At 39.1% G+C, this 17318-nt stretch overlaps 1 protein-coding gene across 1 annotated transcript in view; it reads left to right on the top strand.

The window, feature by feature from the left end:
• Window positions 1-17318, top strand: part of PHEX (phosphate regulating endopeptidase X-linked) — a 112905-nt gene that overhangs the window by 76482 nt on the left and 19105 nt on the right. Inside the window, exons 13-15 of the mRNA XM_074860930.1 lie at window positions 603-680; window positions 2281-2384; window positions 8261-8319. Coding sequence (XP_074717031.1) covers window positions 603-680; window positions 2281-2384; window positions 8261-8319 — 241 coding nt within the window. The remainder of the gene's footprint in view (window positions 1-602; window positions 681-2280; window positions 2385-8260; window positions 8320-17318) is intronic.

Below are 17318 nucleotides of genomic sequence, written 5' to 3'. Positions count from 1 at the left end.
TAGAGGTATGAAAGTGGAGAACAAAACAAACATTAGCCCTGTGGTTTTAGGGAAGTATTGTGTCCTTCAGAAAAGTGTGCACCCATCCTCAGGTGTAAATGAAAGTGATACTCAGTGGAAATATGCCACTCTGCACTTGCTGGGACCCAGGTTCATCCATATCTGCATATCAGATCTATTTTAACAGTTGGGTGTGTACCAGCTACTGAGCCATAGCAGAACGGGCCATTTCCTGTCGTCTTTTGGAAAGCATTGTTAAAAAAGGCGTTTGACCATTGATTAACACAAAAACTGGTAGGGAAAATCAGCTGTTAAGATTTTGCACTCAGACACCTTGCTGTAAGTCTGCAAAAGCTCTGCAGGCAACAACAGACCCACTGTGATAATCTGACAACAGAACCTGGACCCTCCACATTGTGATGCGAAGCTCATTTGCGGCACCAAGTTTACCTTGTAGGCAAGTTGGTTTGAAGTTAAATTAGGATATCTTCAGACAGGCATAATAATACAAAGGGGAAATAGAATGGGGGAAAAAAGCGCCATGTGCTGAGAAATGGTTATGTCTGCCAACACCTTTTTTTTTCTTTTTTTCTTTTTCAAAGGCAAAAGCAGTTATGGCAAAAGTGGGTTACCCTCAGTTTATAATGAATGACACATATATTAATGAAGACATCAAAACAGTAAGTGTCAGACTTGCAGCTTTCTTCTTTTACATATTGCAGCCATTCTTTACTCTGTTTCACTGCTGTCTAAAATCAAAGCTCCTCTTTTTTTTGGCACGCATCTGGAGTTCTGCTTGTCCAGTTATTTTTAGACATTGAATTAAGTACACTAGCTCTCATGTCTAAATTGTCAGTGCCGGTGTGCCTAAGCAAGATGACCATGAGGCCTGCTGGGAGTACAATGTGCCTAGGTGCAAAGAACCTTCCTGCTATTAAGCATTTTAAAGGTGAAGCATTTAGTTATAAAAATGAAACTAACCAAAAGCATTTCTCCTCAAAGTAATGGTCTTCAGAAATACTAATGCATTTTCCCTCAGAATATGACAACTTATGATGCCCTATATAGGCTCTCATCACCTCTCCAGGCTATGAATTTTATTTATGATTGTTGCTTATAATCATGCCTAGAGGTCCTAACCAATGTATAGGCCTACTGTGCTGGCTGCTGGGCAAGGATACTGTGGGGGGACTTCTTCCTGACCCAGTATCTGTTCAGCCTAACTAAGCAGGAAGGAAGATGATGAAGAATAATATATTTTCCAAAGGGGTAACTGTGGCATGCATGTGATGAATAGTATTACTGAAAGTCACAGGCAAAGTAGAATCACAAATTCAATCATGAACCAGTAAAATACAAGAACGATAGTCATCTTTACCAGAGAACATGAACAAACACTAAACAGAGGCATTATTTATTGAGAAAACTTTGAAGAACCAACTCTACGGGCCTAGTCCTTGTTCCTGGAAAATGTAGGGTGAGATGGTCCTGTGAAAACAGTGTAAGGAGACAGAAGGTGTGACCAACTTTATTACTCAGTTTATGGAATTATTTGCCCAGATAAGTGCTAAATCTAGCAAAAAGCAGTTGTTAATCACGGTTGCAAAACCATGGTTTACATCTGACGTGCAACTTCCTCACAAGGCCTGGGATTGCTTGAAACTGGTGGCAGGGATATCATCTGGATTTATAAACTATTAACACCCCTTTTTTATGCATGGTGTGTGTGGAGGGGGTTGTTATCAGATTTGTAGGCTTATGGAAGCATGGAGCCCTATGTCTCTAAATATTTAATGTCAGAAACAGTAAGAAAACAGTGGCAGAACCCTCGGAAGGCACAGAGGATGAAGTATTTGTAATAAAATGCAGAAGAAACTGAAAAGGGGGGCTTTGTTACATTTTTAAAAGTGGTTTTAAAATGCACTTTTAAAAATAAAAATAGACCTATTTCCTTCTGGGAAGAGGGCTGTCTTAATAACAGTCATAGAAATGTGCAGTCTGTAATTCACCATTGGGTACTTCTGATTTCCTCAGCTCCTCTCTGCACAGGGAAGAGCTTTTCCAATGCTCCGGTCCCTTGTGTAGATCCGTCCAGCCACTGTTTTTTAACTAAGCTCACAAAATTTTTATTCTTCCTACCAAGTGTGAAAATTTTACTTTCTTCGATAATGGCTAAAAAATTAGGTGATTATCTTGTATAAAATAAAAGTTCTGATTGTTTTATGTCAGCTTCTGTTTCCTTGGACATGCTTTAAAAATGTCTGTCCTTTATCTATGCAGCTGAAGTTTACAGAAAGTGACTATTTTGGCAACGTGTTGCAAACTCGCAAATACGCAGCCCAATCTGATTTCTACTGGCTTAGAAAAGAAGTTCCAAAAACAGAGTGAGTACACAAAAGGCAAATTTACATAATCTTCTATTTTAATTTATATGATTTAATTTATACAATTCATGTTTTAATAGAATTATATACACAGCTACATATTATGATACAAAAAGCCTATGGGCAAACTCCCTCACTTATTCAGAAACTCCTGTGGATATTTTTTTTTGGTAAATTCTAGGTATCCCTGTTCTGATGCACAGTAGTCATATGCTTGCAGCTTAAACTTAATTTAATGAAAAAAAGGGTAATTGAATCTCAATTAAAAATGGATTATGTCTCTTGGTCACAGTTAGAATTTGGAACGGTACGGCAGGGATTTATGAAATAAATTTTCTAAGAATGGAACCATTAGCAAGAGATAATGTTATTATTAGTAATAGTAATCAGCATTGTTAGTTACCTGCTGTTGATAGCAATGATATGGAATAAAACATAATTTAATTTACATCTGTTATTTTTATTTATTTGTAAACATGAGAGTGCAGATTGTGTCACATACTGTCATAAAATACATGAGAGAATCAGTCTTTTTTCTTACTGGTGGGTAATCAAATCCTTAAAATGCAAATTAAAACCTAAACAGAACTTAATTAGTCTAATCATGCTACTTAAAAATGACTCCTTCTACACAGAGACTTCGAAATTGGTGCTGCTGCTTAGCTCCTGCGGTGGTATTTCCTTAGGGCCCCAGAAATTCCTACTCAAACTGAACCATATCTTGTTTCGGGGATGGCTCTGTGTTGTCTGTGAGGCAGGTAGAGGGTGTCAGCAGGACAGGCACAGGCTATTCTGAGTTAAAGTGTTGTAATTTGGCACCGTATTTTTGAGGAGTGTTTATAGCTTGATTTTAATGATGAATTTTACCTTCTCATTACACCTTTCTCTGACATTGCAATGGTTAATCCTAGGGTATGATTTTACAGGCTTTCCTGCAGCCTTGGATGCCAGGGCTAGATCATAACACTACATTCTTTTCAGACCAACAGTTTCCATGAGAGCAGTGAAATAACACTTGCCTCTCTATAGCAAAGGTGATCAGCAACCTCCCACTCATGAACTGCATTAGGGCAACACTAACTCAGACCACGCAGATTCTTGGCACGATGGGAAATCTCTCCTGTAAAGAAATTAACTGGCAGGTGATCCCTGACTATACACCTCAAGGGCTGTTATCTGAGAACTGTCTCATGAATATACTTAAAAAATAAAGGTTTTACCCAATTACCCACTACAAGATTGAACACTTTCTCATGTTTGTCTTTACCATTTTATTTCAAGGGCTACTTAACAGCATCCCCCTCATCACTTTTGTCTTGCTGCTCTTGTCATTCCGTGGGGCACATTCTGGCCTGGGGGATCCCCGTCTGATTTTTGGTCTCTTTCCTTTGTCAGCACAGCTATATGCTCTGCCTACTGCTTGGGGTAATCCCCACCTGAGACCTCAGTCATTATTATTCCTGCTGGGAGATTATTCTGCCTTTGCACCTGCTCAGTGATGGAAAAGAGCTCTGAAAGTGCTGTCACACTGTCTACTTTTGCTCTCTGCTGAGGGGTACCAAGGCACATAGAGTCATTGCCACGTCCAGTAATTTTTTTAAAAATTTTTATAATAAACCAATAACTCCCACCCACCAGTCTGAGACACGTCAAATCTGGCCTGAAAAATATCAGCACTTGCCACATTTTAACTATTGGACTCTACTGTTTTTTGATGCTTTCAATTCTCTTTTTTTCTTTCTTTCTTTTATTTTTCCGATTTTGTTTTTTTTTAAGCTTTTATATTTCATAGAACTCTACAGATCTTTGGTCTACACTGAAGCCTGGCGCTGTGTTAATAGAGAATTACCCTTGGGGTTTTGTTTCTGTTTGCTTCATTTCTTCTTTTTCCTAGTTCAGTACATTTTAGCACAGTATTTCTATTTAGAGGTAGATATTATAAGATGATCCAAGTTGTGGACTGAGAAAGATCAATAATAAAACGAGTGCTTAAAGAAATAAGTTACCAGCTAGTAAAGTAATATTACCTGCAAAAGATAAACCACTATATTCATTTAGCAGACAGTACAGATTTCTCAGCAATATTATTTCAAACTGGAGTTACTTTCCTCAGCATAGTCAACTAAATGGAAAATCAAAATGATGGTTCACTCAAAGCACCAGGGGAACACCATCAGGGGACAGACAGAGGAGCTGGGAGATACAAGACAAAGGAGTTTGATAAAGCAAGGGGGAATGTGGATATCAAAGCAGAAATAAGTTATTCTGGAAATTCAATGGTTTTGTAATCAAAAAAGAGGAAAAAAGTCCCCCAAAGAAGGAGTAATTATCAAAATTCTTTGTCCTCTGTTCTGCTTCCTCCCTCCCTAGCAGTTATCTGCCTTAGAGAAAAAAAGAGCATGTAGGAAGTCAGGCAAGGCAATGCTCAGGGCATGGATGGGGGGATATACCCGGCCTGACTGGTACCAAGCAGCTGTAACATGGCATCTGGGCACCAGAGCTGCCTGCTCTGCCAGTCCCTGGGGCCAGGCTCCCCTGCGGGCATCACAGCTGTGGGAGGTGCAACTTGCTGCCCTCAACACCCTCATCAAATGCTAGCTGCAATCCTAACAGCTGGCTGCAGAGATGGCTGTCACCTTCACAGCTGGCTCTATCAAACCAGAGAAAAAGTTCTCCAGTATAAGGAGAGAGACGTACGAAAGGGATTTGTGGCAGGAGCTGAGGAATACGATGCACAAAGCAGTGCAGGCTGGATCAAGAGGACTGAATGGAGGAGGTGAGGATGGAAGGGGTGAGTGTTGGAGGAAAGGGACGAGGCATGAAGGCAAATATAATAACCCAGGTGAGACACAACTAGAGCAGAGAGAGGTGAAAGGCAATGCATGGGGAAATGATGGCCATGTGGAAGGGAGAGATAAAAGAGAATCAGGGTTTTAAGGGTGTTTGCTTATCTATCCATGGAGTCATATACATTCATACATACAAATATACATACACGTGTATGTGTATATAAACACATACCCGCATCTTTTTAACAGTGATTGAATCTATCCTTCTTAACACCAATACCTTGCAAATAGCAAAGCATCAGAGGACTACTTGGGCATACCACTTCATTATTATTAATCTTTCTCCTTTGAAGTCAGGATATATTCTCTACAATTTTTAGACCTGGCCAAATCTTTCTTCACTTTGCACTCAACTTTCAGTGCTGGAGATGTAGGCATCTAGTACCCCTGTAAGAAGACACAGAGGAAGTGTATTATGAGAAGATTCCTGGGTCTCCTCCAGGACCTATTTCAGTTTCTTGACCACACACTATTGCTTGTAAGCCCTGGCTCTTGGTTTGCTGCAAGGGACAGCAGCTCTGAGAGGTGCTGGGTTCGTTGCCCTTAAGGACAGTGTAAAAACTCCTTCTGCCAAAAGGGAAAAGTAGGCATGAACAACACTGGGCAGGTTGTTGCCTGTTGGAGAGATGCTGCTGGAGAGCCCCAGGAGATGGCAGCCTGGCCTGGGAGGCTAATCCTCTGTTTCTACATGGGAAAATGTATAAAACAGACTAACAATGAGAAGAGGAAATACATTTTTGAAAGTCACCTTGAAGATTATCTCCACTTTAGAAGTTTTTCTTTAGAGTCCTTTCTTGGGAAGAAATTTTCCAGATTCAAGCTTCTCTAGCAACTTTGTGCAGCCTTTCACTTTTAACCAGCTTAAGTGTGTTACACATTCAAAAGTTAATTTTCTTTACTTATATGATTTTTTTAAAAAAATTCTTAGTTGGACATTGCACACCAAATTCTGCTTCACCTGAGTTATTTCGTCTAACTCAAAAAGTAGAGAGAACAAATTGCAAATTCAGTTTGTGCTTTACAGAGAATTAAATAAATTGATAAGCTTTTTCCTGTATTGTAAATGTTCCCGGTCACCTCTCTTAATGACTGGCAATGTAGCACACTATACTCTTAACTCAAGAAGGAAGATATTGCGGAGAAAACTGTAGCCTAAAGAAACACAAACCTAAGAGAGTATCTACCCCACCTACAGGCAGAGGTGGAAGTCACAACTATATGTCTTTGTTCAAACTTACAGTAAAATCTGAATTAAAGTGTTGAATGTTTCAGACGGGTCCCTTTCAGATGTGTTCTCTCCTTGTCAAAAAAGGGACAGAGTCCTCCAGAGCGACTGCTAAGCCTGAAGAACATGTCTCACCACACAAATGGTTGGCTTTCATCCTTCAAAACATTTCAGCTGATTGCTGCTGTGAACAAACATGAAATTGAAATGTAGTTAATTAAGCCCCCTAATTTTTTCATCCCCTCACCATAAGCATTCTTTCTTCAATTTTCCATTATCTCACTGCATTACCTCTAACATTTAATCTCTTTATTATAGAGGAAACAGAAAACACACCAGAAAACAACCTCCCACTGCTCCTCCCCTTCAGAATCTCCTAGTAAACAAAACAGGGAGAGTTATCTGTGGCAATTAGAGCCTATAATGCAATGGATGGTTAAGATATTTACATGACGTCACCCTTTGCTTTCATTAGTTAGTTTTTCTAGTTGCTACATTGTAAAGTAAGCTGCTCAGCTTTGAAGATGAGAGAAGCAGATAAATTTATTAATAAAAGACAGAATGCAGCCATTCTAAAACTCTCCCCTTTGTTGCATGGCTTACATGAAGACATCAGTTACCAGAAAAACAGTCAGAATCTGCAGATAACTCATTCATTTGATGGCGCTATTGTAAAGTGCAAATTGTGTACGTAAATGTCACTGACATCACATGTTTTCCATGTTCTGATAGATCTTCCTTTGTCTTACTCTTTGTTTTGCAGCTCCCACCTCTTCTCTTTGAAATAAACTTTCCAAAGCATTGCATTCATTTGGCTTTACAAAACTTCTGAGTAATGCATTGCTAAAGACATCAGGATGTTCCTGTTTGGACATTTACTAGAGCTGCTTCTAATTTATTATGAATTAACCACAAATTCGCATATTCTTTACTTTTCTTTTATCTCAGTTCTTCCTTATAAAATCATAAAGTGAAATCTTGGACTCGCTGAAATCAGAGTTTCATCTGAGGGGATTTGGATCTTGCTGAAGCCAGTTGAGATTTTCCACTCATATGGGTGAAACCACTGTCAATATAGATGAGCTTAGGCTAAAGATATTTGTAAACCCTATTTGCTATTCAAATCTAGGTTTCCCTCTAGTATGTATGAGAAACCTAACTATGAGAAGAAATGCTAATATTCTTTTTGAAATTTGTTTTACCTTGCAAGGGGTCTATTTGTTTATGAGCACACTGATGGCCATGTCCATTGTGTAGGGCAAAGAACGTGAAGCTGTTTATTTTGAATTTAAGTTCCCAGAAATCATCTGCCCATGTTGCTGGCATCATCCTAATTGTTCAAGTAGTTCTTCAGCAAAGCATCTGAAGTCACTTCACTCGTTTCAAAATGCTCTCTTCTAATTTCAAGAGGGAGTTTCTCCACACATGTTGAAAGACAAGAGTTTTCACAGCTTCCATCAGTGTTACAGCCTCTGTGAACTTCAGTTCTTCAGCATGACAAACCTCACAAGCAAAACAGTCACTTAGAAATAAAACAGATTAGGTAATAGGAAGTTTAACAATTGCTCCTGTTGAACATTCATTGACTGTGTGCACTTAAAATAGAGCCATTAAACAATAGATTTCAGTGTCCTAGAAAGTGTAGGTAGCATGTGCTGAAATGGAGAAATACTGAAACTTTAATGTATCCTAGGTCTTTGTCATTTTTGCTTCCTTCCACTGAGTTCGCTTTCTATCTTTGCTTATTCTATTCATAAAGTTGTGTAAGTGTACTGACACGATTTCTTTTGCTCTTACTACAGGTGGTTTACAAGCCCAACTACTGTAAATGCTTTTTATAGTGCATCTACAAACCAGATCAGTAAGTATCTGACTTCTGAGCCTCCTTTTAAAGTGCCTATTTGGGAAATGTATGTATCAAGCTTCAGATAATATCTGTAGGGTTTGTGTGTTTGTGACTGAAAATCAAAAGCTCAAATCTGGTAATTCAGCTGTGAGACATCTTAAGTGAGAGGATAGTTCTGGAAAACCAAGGACTCCCACAAATTTGAATTACTATTGCTTAATGAGTTACCCCATGTCATCTGAGTTGCAGTGACCACTTGTGTGTGTACTCTGTCCATTGCAAATGTTAGCTTAAATCAGTTTTATTAAATCTTTATGTTTGTCTTCTGTTTTCTGTAGCAAGAACCTGTATACACATACCTTCATAAATATATACTATTTAAGTGATAGCAACTCAGTCCTCTAGTATTAAAAAATATGTAGCAATAAATGTGACTAGAGGAGACTGTGATATAGACCAGAAAACCAAAGAAGTAGTGTCCAGACTATTTATTCAATACCTTCAAGGACAAGGAGTGGTATCTGTAGTTAAGTTAAAATTCTTACCTGTATAGTTTGATGAAATTATCTTCTATGTACAGTACCACCTGTCTTATGCTAACTTTAGTTACTGGTTATTTTTAGAGAGCATAAATCCTGGTTTGGAAGCATATGAGGTGAAAGAGCTGAGTTTTTCAAAGATGTGTATGGATTCAGATGTTCATTCCCATTTGCTTTAATGGGACTTTGCATGCCAAATTTCTAACCAGCTTTAAAAGTCTATGATGGTATTTCTGTGTACAACAGTGTTATCTTTACCCTGACACTTCTATTTGCTCTTATTAGCTTTGCAAGTTAAATCAGCCTTCTTCTGTGCTGTCAGGGTCTGGAAGGCGGCTGCCATAACCTCTATGGTCTCAGTCCCCAAGGACAGGCATGTCAAAAATCACTGACTCCCCCTTTTTCTCCTGAATCTCTTTTGGTCGCAGCAAGTAGTTTTTGAAAGGCACGAAACGAATATATCACACTGAAGAGGTTACAGCAGAGGACTGGCAATCTGGGTCTGCTGGTATCTGCTCCTACTGATTTCTGTAAACAATTTTTGCCTTCAGACACACACTTAAATTCTTTTGTGTTTAGGTGAGCTCATTTGTAAAGTGTGTGTGATAATTGGGCAGTTCTTTTGGTTAAAATTAGTTCTAGGCCTAGACAACTCTATCTTAATTAGAGGGCTGCCACCATTAAGCAGACACATTTTTGTTGATCATCTGAGGGAGCACTTGAGGCAGACTTCCCTGAGCTGATCAGAGCTCTGGAATACCTGCGAAGCATGGCAGCTGTTGGCCACCACTGCTGCTGCAGAGGTATTGTGTGGATGGAGAGGAAGTCCGGTTAGCACAAAATGAGAACAGTCTCTGTTATGTCTTCTTTCTTATTGGGTCGTTTCAAGTTTCAGCAGCATTCAGCACTCAGCCTCTCTTCCATGACACATTAGAGAAAGCTGTAACGAGAGACTGGAGTCATTGAAGCTAAATTTCACATTCACTGTGTCTAAAGGTGTCACGAAGCAGAGAGCTGTCAAACGTAAGCAATCAGTCATGAGCATAGAGGCAATTGTATTTTCTGTCATAACTACTGACCTTCTTGTACTGCTGACATCTGATCTTGAAGTTTGGGTAGTGCTGCTCACTGCCTTTTTAGGACTGATCATAAGAAGAAAAGGATTTAGGTGGCTCTTTCTGAACAAAACCCTCTCCTACCTGAGAGAGAGGTACAAATGTAATCATGCCTAAAACATGATGTGCAGTAGGAGGGAAGGTTCAAAGAAAGGCACAATATAGTCTTCCACTTCTGGCTGGTGTGATTTGCAGGGGAAGAGGGCCCGTGAGATGTGGGAGGAAATGCTCAGGTCTGAAGTTGCTGATAAATATTTGACACATCACTACTGAGTTCCCATTAATGCCAATGGAAAAGAACTGCACCATGGGAGACTGAAGTTTGTGAACCTATGCATACTCATATTGCATGATGTATCAGCTGGGCAAATTTCCATACCCAGCAGTTACTACCTTACTGGTTTGCAGCTATGTTTTCAGTAGTAATCCATACAAAGTTCTGCAGGGGCTGGTGATATGCTACAAAACCTATGGTCTTTTTAAAGGCTTAGTTAAACAACAGAAAAAAAGATCTACAAATGAGAGTTGTTCAATAATAAGAAATAAGCATGAACTCTAGCAAGTTAAATATAAAGCTGTGATATATCAAGCCCACAAAGATTTTGAGACCATCTTTCTAAGAACATAAGAACTAATAATAAAACTTTTTTTAAAATACACTGAAGGAGGAGAGTCTCTAAGACATAAAAATAAGATAATACTTTGCATTGGAAGAATTTGGGCAGTTCTTATCCTGGGACTTTTTCTTATGGGAGGTAAGTCTCAGGAAGTGTTTCAAATTTAGTGTCAATCGAAGGTACTTTGGAAGAAATTCATAGAATAAACTGTGACAAATATAAGGGCCAGATAATATTCTCCCAGGTATTTCAAAGAAACTTAGACAAGAAATTGCCAAACAACCGGCTTTGATGTATAGCTTATCACTTGTAGTGGCCTTAGCACAGGAAGAATAGGAGTAGCAAGTGTCAAATCTTTTTTTTCTGTTGCATTTAAGGCGATGAATTAATTTGGTAAGAGGTGAATCCCCTTACGTTCTGGCCAGTCCTCAGAGATTAGAGGGGCTAGGGGTGGCTGGACTTATCTCTTAATAGGTATGCCAGTTAGGGCCGGGACTATAGGTCTGAACCGGATGCACGAACAGCCTGTATGCTGTAGGTCCGGTTGCATTGAAAAGAAGTCATCAGATTCACAAATAGTACGGGGCCGTAACTATAGGTCTGACCCAGATGCCCAAACAGCCCCTATACTGTAGGTCTGGTTGCATTCAAGAGAAGCAGTCAGATTCATGAATAGTACAGTTTATTTTTATGCAACATCTACAGATTCTTTAAGATTGCCTAAGATAAATGCACAGACTGCATTGCAGGGTGGCTATATAGCACTACACAAAAGAAAAACGATTGCAATCACACACACTTAGTTCCTGGGTAAACACTTGGCGTAGCCGAGGGAAATCTTACCAAAAGGCGTCCCTTCTCGGGGGGGGGAGGAGAGAGCACAAACCCGTCGATCTGTCCCTCCGATTTGATGTCGGATTATAGTCCCTCCAATTTGGGTCAAACTCGGGGTAGTATTTATCTTGTGTGAGTGGGTGGTACTGTAGTCAAGCCATTATCTTTTGAGTAATGACACAGTACATTCCTTGGTGCGAGGGGAACAGCCGGTTTTTGTGGGAAAAAGAGGGAGGATGAGAAACAAGGCCGGCTGGCTACTGCAAAAAACATCCCTTGGAAGAAAGGGGTAGAGCAGGAAATAAATCTGTCCTTGAGAAAAGAGAAAGAATGGGACCACGCGGCCTACACCTTGCTTTGCATTCCTCCTTGGCACCATGACAAACACAAATCACTGGACCTCCATCCCGTCCTGTGTTTATTCTGGGTGCCTTGTGTCAAGGAAATATATGTTTTACAGATTTCTCACTGTTTAGCTTTTCTCACACTTCCAACACCTAACATTTTCAAAACGGAATCCAGAGGGACTTGCATAAAAAGTCATTCTAACCCCTATATGAAGGAAATGACCACAACATGAATAAGTAAGAGAGAATGAATAAGCATATGATATAATGGAGAAGAGTCAACGTGAATTTTTTGGTTTTTAGAAAAAGATCATGCTTTCTTAGTCTAATAGCTTTTTTGAAATTCAGAAAGCAAGTAAGTATGCTTGATATACTATGTTTATTTCCATAGAACACTTTTAATGAGGTTCTTTCCCAGTGCTATTAATTGGAAGTTGTCATGGGACAAGAAGGTCCTTTCATAAATTAATGGCTGATTAGAAATAAGAAAAGGAGGTAGGAACAAATTACTTGCTTTCAAAATAGTTACAGGGGTGTGTTAGGAGGATCTGTGCTGGTCACTGTATTAGCAGATGATCTGGAAAAGAGGGCGTTCTGTTCTGTATGAAAGAACAGACAAACTCGGCCCAGGAGGACAGGTCCCTCTGCTACTGATTGCTGGAAGGTAGAACAATACACATCTACTACTGATTACTGCTGGAAATAAGAGAATGAACCAGATAGGCTCTTCATTTGCTTGAGCGCCCCTGCTCTTCGGTGAGCGAACTGGATTTTAGTGTGTTCAAGGCCCATCTATTTTTGCTCTTGGTAAATGAGTTTACTAAGAAGGAGAATTTGAGAAATGAGAATTTTGAAATGCATAATAGAGATTGTTTCTGGAAAGCAGCTTCTACATTAACTGGAAAATACTTGGTGCCAAAGTTGATTCTGAAAATTAAGATCATTCAGTCTGGAAATGGAAATGTACTGTGTGATGTTATCAACATAACCACAGCAACCCCAAACTTGATTAGTCACTGAAGGCTTAGTGAAAGAATTTAGAGAAAAAGCAACATCAGTGCCTTGAACCAGGGATTCTGAAAAGGAGCTATCATCAGGTACCTGCAGAAGTGGAGGAGAAAATGGAGGTCCTGATCTTTTCTGAACTTTAAGAAGATGCTTTTGCTTTCTGTGCTCAGAGCACAGGGAGGTCTCTGACACACTCCTGTTGGAAGGATTGCAAATTCTTATGTCTCTGTAGTCTGTAACACTGACATAAGCATTAAACAAGAAATCACTGCAATCTCCATACAAGTCCATGCAATCTTCATACATGGGTAAGCTGTTAGTGTTTTTAACTTGACTACTCAATTACTTGAAAGAAAAGGTCTTTCTTCACTAAAAGTGAAAATTAATAGAGAGTAGAAACTAGATGATTTAGAAAATTATTATATTTGGAAGAACACAGCAAAACTTGCATATGCAGTAGATTGTAGCAAAATTTGCTATACTCTAGTGCAAACATCCTTACGTTTTCTGTTACTTCATTTCATTTTCGTTACTAAACTATTGATAACTTGAATGGCCAACAATTCTCTTAATATCTCCAATGGAGGAATATGGTAGATGTATCAAGGTAAGATGTGCTGCAAAGAACAGTGTTAAAAATGTGATACATATAATTTATCTTATTATTGTACAAGTTTACTCCTGATGTTCTCTTTACATGAGTTCTATTTATTTATTTCCTCTTCTTCCATAATTCAAAGTGTCTTAGATTAACAACCATGAATGTTTATAATGGTTATTAATACTTTTTCAAGCTTGGTTTGGATCATTTTTCAATTTCCTTTGCATTTGCTGGTCAATTTCCCCTCAATTAAAGGTACTTAACAAGGACAACAGGTACATGTCATTGCCTTTAGATTCTAAAAAAGTGTATAAGTACTCTTCATATAATCTAAGCATCATGAATACTACCTTATTAATTATCATCACTGGAACACAAAAACACTTTCCAAAAGGTTCTGTTTATTTTAATGAGCTCTAGAACAGTCAACAAATCATAGAGTCATAGGATGGTTTGGGTTGGAGGGGACCTTAAAGATCATCTAATTCCAATCCACCTGCCATGGGCAGGGACACCTTCTACCAAGGCCCCATCCAACCTGGCCTTGAACACTTCCAGGGAGGGGGCAGCCACAGCTTCTCTGGGCAACCTGTTCCTGTGTCTTACCACCCTCACAGTAAGGAATTTCTTCCTTATATCTAACGTAAATCTACTCTCTTTCAGTTTAAAGCCATTACCCCTCATCCTATCACTACATGCCCTTGTAAAATATTCCTGTCCAGATTTCTTTTAGGTCCCCTTTAGGTACTGTAAGGCTGCCATAATGTCTCCCCAGAGCCTTTTCTTCTCTCGGCTGAACAACACCAACTCTCTCAGCCTGTCCTTATAAGGGAGGTGCTCCATCCCTCTGATCATCTTCATGGCCTCCTCTGGACTCCTCTGACAGGTCCATGTCCTTCTTATGTTGGGGGCCCCAGAGCTGGATGCAGTACTCCAGGTGGGGTATCACAAGAGTAGAGTAGAGGGGGAGAATCACCTCCCTCAACCTGCTGGTCACGCTGCTTTGGATGAAACCCAGGATACAGTTGGCTTTCTGGGCTTCAAGTGCACATTACCGGGTCATGTTGAGCTTCTCATCAACCAACACCCTCAAGCCCTTCTCCTCAGGGCTGCTCTCAATCCACTCATCGCCCAGCCTGTATTTGTGCTGAAAATAGATAGAAGTGGTACAATAGATACAACTATTGATTGAAGTATGTTAGCATACTTCTATGTAAGAAGAGGTTTTTTCACTACAGTGCTAAAATATTGGCCCTTGAATATGTTAAGGATAGAAGGGAACTGCTCATTAGACATCTGGTGTATTTAACTTCCTTTCCAAGTGTAAATATGTATGCCTCTAGAATATATCAAAAAAAGTAATGTTTGTGGATTGTGAACAGTAATGAAAGGGAGATTTACAGTGAACTGAGGCAAATATAAGCAACACATTCATGAGGTATAATCTTGAATAGATGTATTGGATAATTAACTACTGTTGATATTATCTCTGTAAGTTTATACCCATGCTCCTTCTAAGTAATTTGTGCTTGTAGTGTAGTTCTCTAAAGTCAAGAGGCCTCTTTAGAGAACGGCTTCATTACATGTTACAGGAAGAAGATATAATCTAAAACAGAATTTTAAAATTACGTTTGAATTAGCATCCATAGAGAAAACCACAGATGAGAGCCTGTATTAGCCAATAAGTATCATCTTTATAGAAAGCAGCATGCAGATATTGATGCTGGCAGTTTGCTGATGCTGTGAGTTGCAAGGGAGAACTCTTGTCTTGCCAGGAGCCAGGGAAGTGGTGGAAAACTGCACACAGTGCTGTAACCAGGGGAGGACAAGGGGACTGCGCTTAGGGGCACTTTCTCTTCCCTTAAGAACTAGACTAATTGGAAGGCTATTGATGAAGTGGTTTCAAGTGCGCCATTAGTTTCCAGGAGGTTAATGAACATAACAGATTTGGACTGAACACTTTTTGAGACCTGTCATTAAGTAAGCTTTAAGTGTTCTTCTGTGAGCCCTCATTTTCAGTTTTCTTTATTTACTAATGACCAGTGTTCTCTTTTATTTAATTACAGTCACAGGTGAGATGATGTATGATCCTTACATCCATTATTTCTTCTTCCTAAAATTCTTATCTATATATGTATAAAATAGGAGAACATTTTCTTTGTTCTTTTGTTTGTTTGTTTGTTTGGGGGGGTGTTTGTTTGTTTTGTTTTGTTTTGTTTTTTTACCTGGGGAATCTAGTGAGTTTTTTCCTTTAGAAAATAAAGATTAAAGTTTCTTGTAAAAACAGGCATTTTCACAGGTTTCCTAGTCCCTTAGCACACAGTTTTCCTTGGCCCCCCACAAACCATCTCATGGTTCTCCCCATGTTGCCCCACTGGGGTTGGGAAATGGTGGGTTCTCTCTTTTTCATGAGCAGCAAAGAGCCTCTTGTCAGGTGAAGCAGAAACTGAGCCAAGAATTGAACCAGAGGTTGCTGAGTCCTCTGATTTAAGTCTATCGCTTCTCTTTATTTGTTAATGAATTTATTCAGTACTCCTTGGATAGTTAAGCCTTGTATTCATGCATAACATGGAACAGTTACTGTGTCTTACACAATTTTTATTTTCTATCCTCTTTGCACACAGTATGAAACTTGAAATTAAGTGTAGCATTCAAGTCTGTGTTATGAGAGAGAATTTGACCCTAATCACCTACATATAGGTGCTCAAAGCTATCTGGGATGCTCTACAGCATCCGATATATTTCCTCATGTCATCTCAAAAGGCACTGGAAAGAGATTCAGTTGTCGAAACAGAAGTCAGTGGAACCATTTTAAACAAATGTATCCTGCTCTGTGTACTGTTTTTAGATAACTAACCAATACCTTAGTTGTCTTCATGTTTAATTCCTAATGTGAATTCAATATCCTTTGTTTATTGACCAGCAGTTAATCTTCTGGTTGTACCTTATCCCTTTAAAACTCTCCATCTGAATTCATTCAATGACACCTGAAATACAAGTTACAGCTTTTAAACGTATCTGAGAATTGCCAGTACAACAATTGACAGAGTACCTTGTATGTCACACAATTTAGCATAGCTGTCTCCCATATCCATTATTTACATACTGGATTCACTAGCCTGTCAGAAGTTGCTTTAAACAAGCCAACTAATTATTGGAAATTGTAAATGCACTAACTTCGAATAAGGCTTTACTAGATCTTGTCCTACTCAGTTAAAAATATCATGCAATATAACTGAATAATGTGATTTGACTATAGAATTTGAAGTAACATTTAGATTTGAACTCCAAATTTTCTCATGATTTGGTGAGCCATCCCATATGTTTTAGTGTACTTCATCCATTATTAGTCTGCATTGTTTCAGTGAACTATCAGATGAAATGTGATTGCTTGTGTTTCCTCAGTGAAGTAACTGAGTGTCGGGGCGTTCATCTGCAAAATGTGTATAATAATACCATGAAGGTATTACCTGGTAAATGGATTCATTAATGGCAGTAAAGCCCCTGTAAAATTGGGGAAAAAAAGTTTCAAATCTGAAATACATTCTAACAAGCTTTGTAGGACCTTGCTGCAGAGAGGGGCTGAAAATGACATAACGGATAAAATGAAGCTAGAAACCTTCAATTAAATTAAAAGTAGTCCTGTGCAGGTAAAGAGTGCTGTCAGAGCTTCAAGATCAGCATAAATTCAAAGTGAAATATTTGAGGTAAGCCAGATGTACTCCACTGCTTGAAATGCCCCTGCGTTCCAGAGCAGTAAGATAAGAGGAAAGTTCAGCAAAGAGTTTCTGACCAAGGGTCCAGACACAGGAGTTAGGAAAGCCAAAGTCTACCTGGAGATGAATCTGGAAAGGGATGTGAAGGGCAACAAGAAATGTTTCTGCAAGTGTAGCAGCAGAAGAAGAAAGTCTAGGGGAAAATGTGGTCCCACTGCTGAATGGGAGCAGGAGACC

This window comes from Strix uralensis, chromosome 2 (assembly GCF_047716275.1).
Source record: "Strix uralensis isolate ZFMK-TIS-50842 chromosome 2, bStrUra1, whole genome shotgun sequence".
Taxonomy (NCBI): domain Eukaryota; kingdom Metazoa; phylum Chordata; class Aves; order Strigiformes; family Strigidae; genus Strix; species Strix uralensis.
The sequence above is the reverse complement of the archived record's forward strand: the minus strand, read 5'-3'. Positions and strand labels throughout refer to the sequence as shown.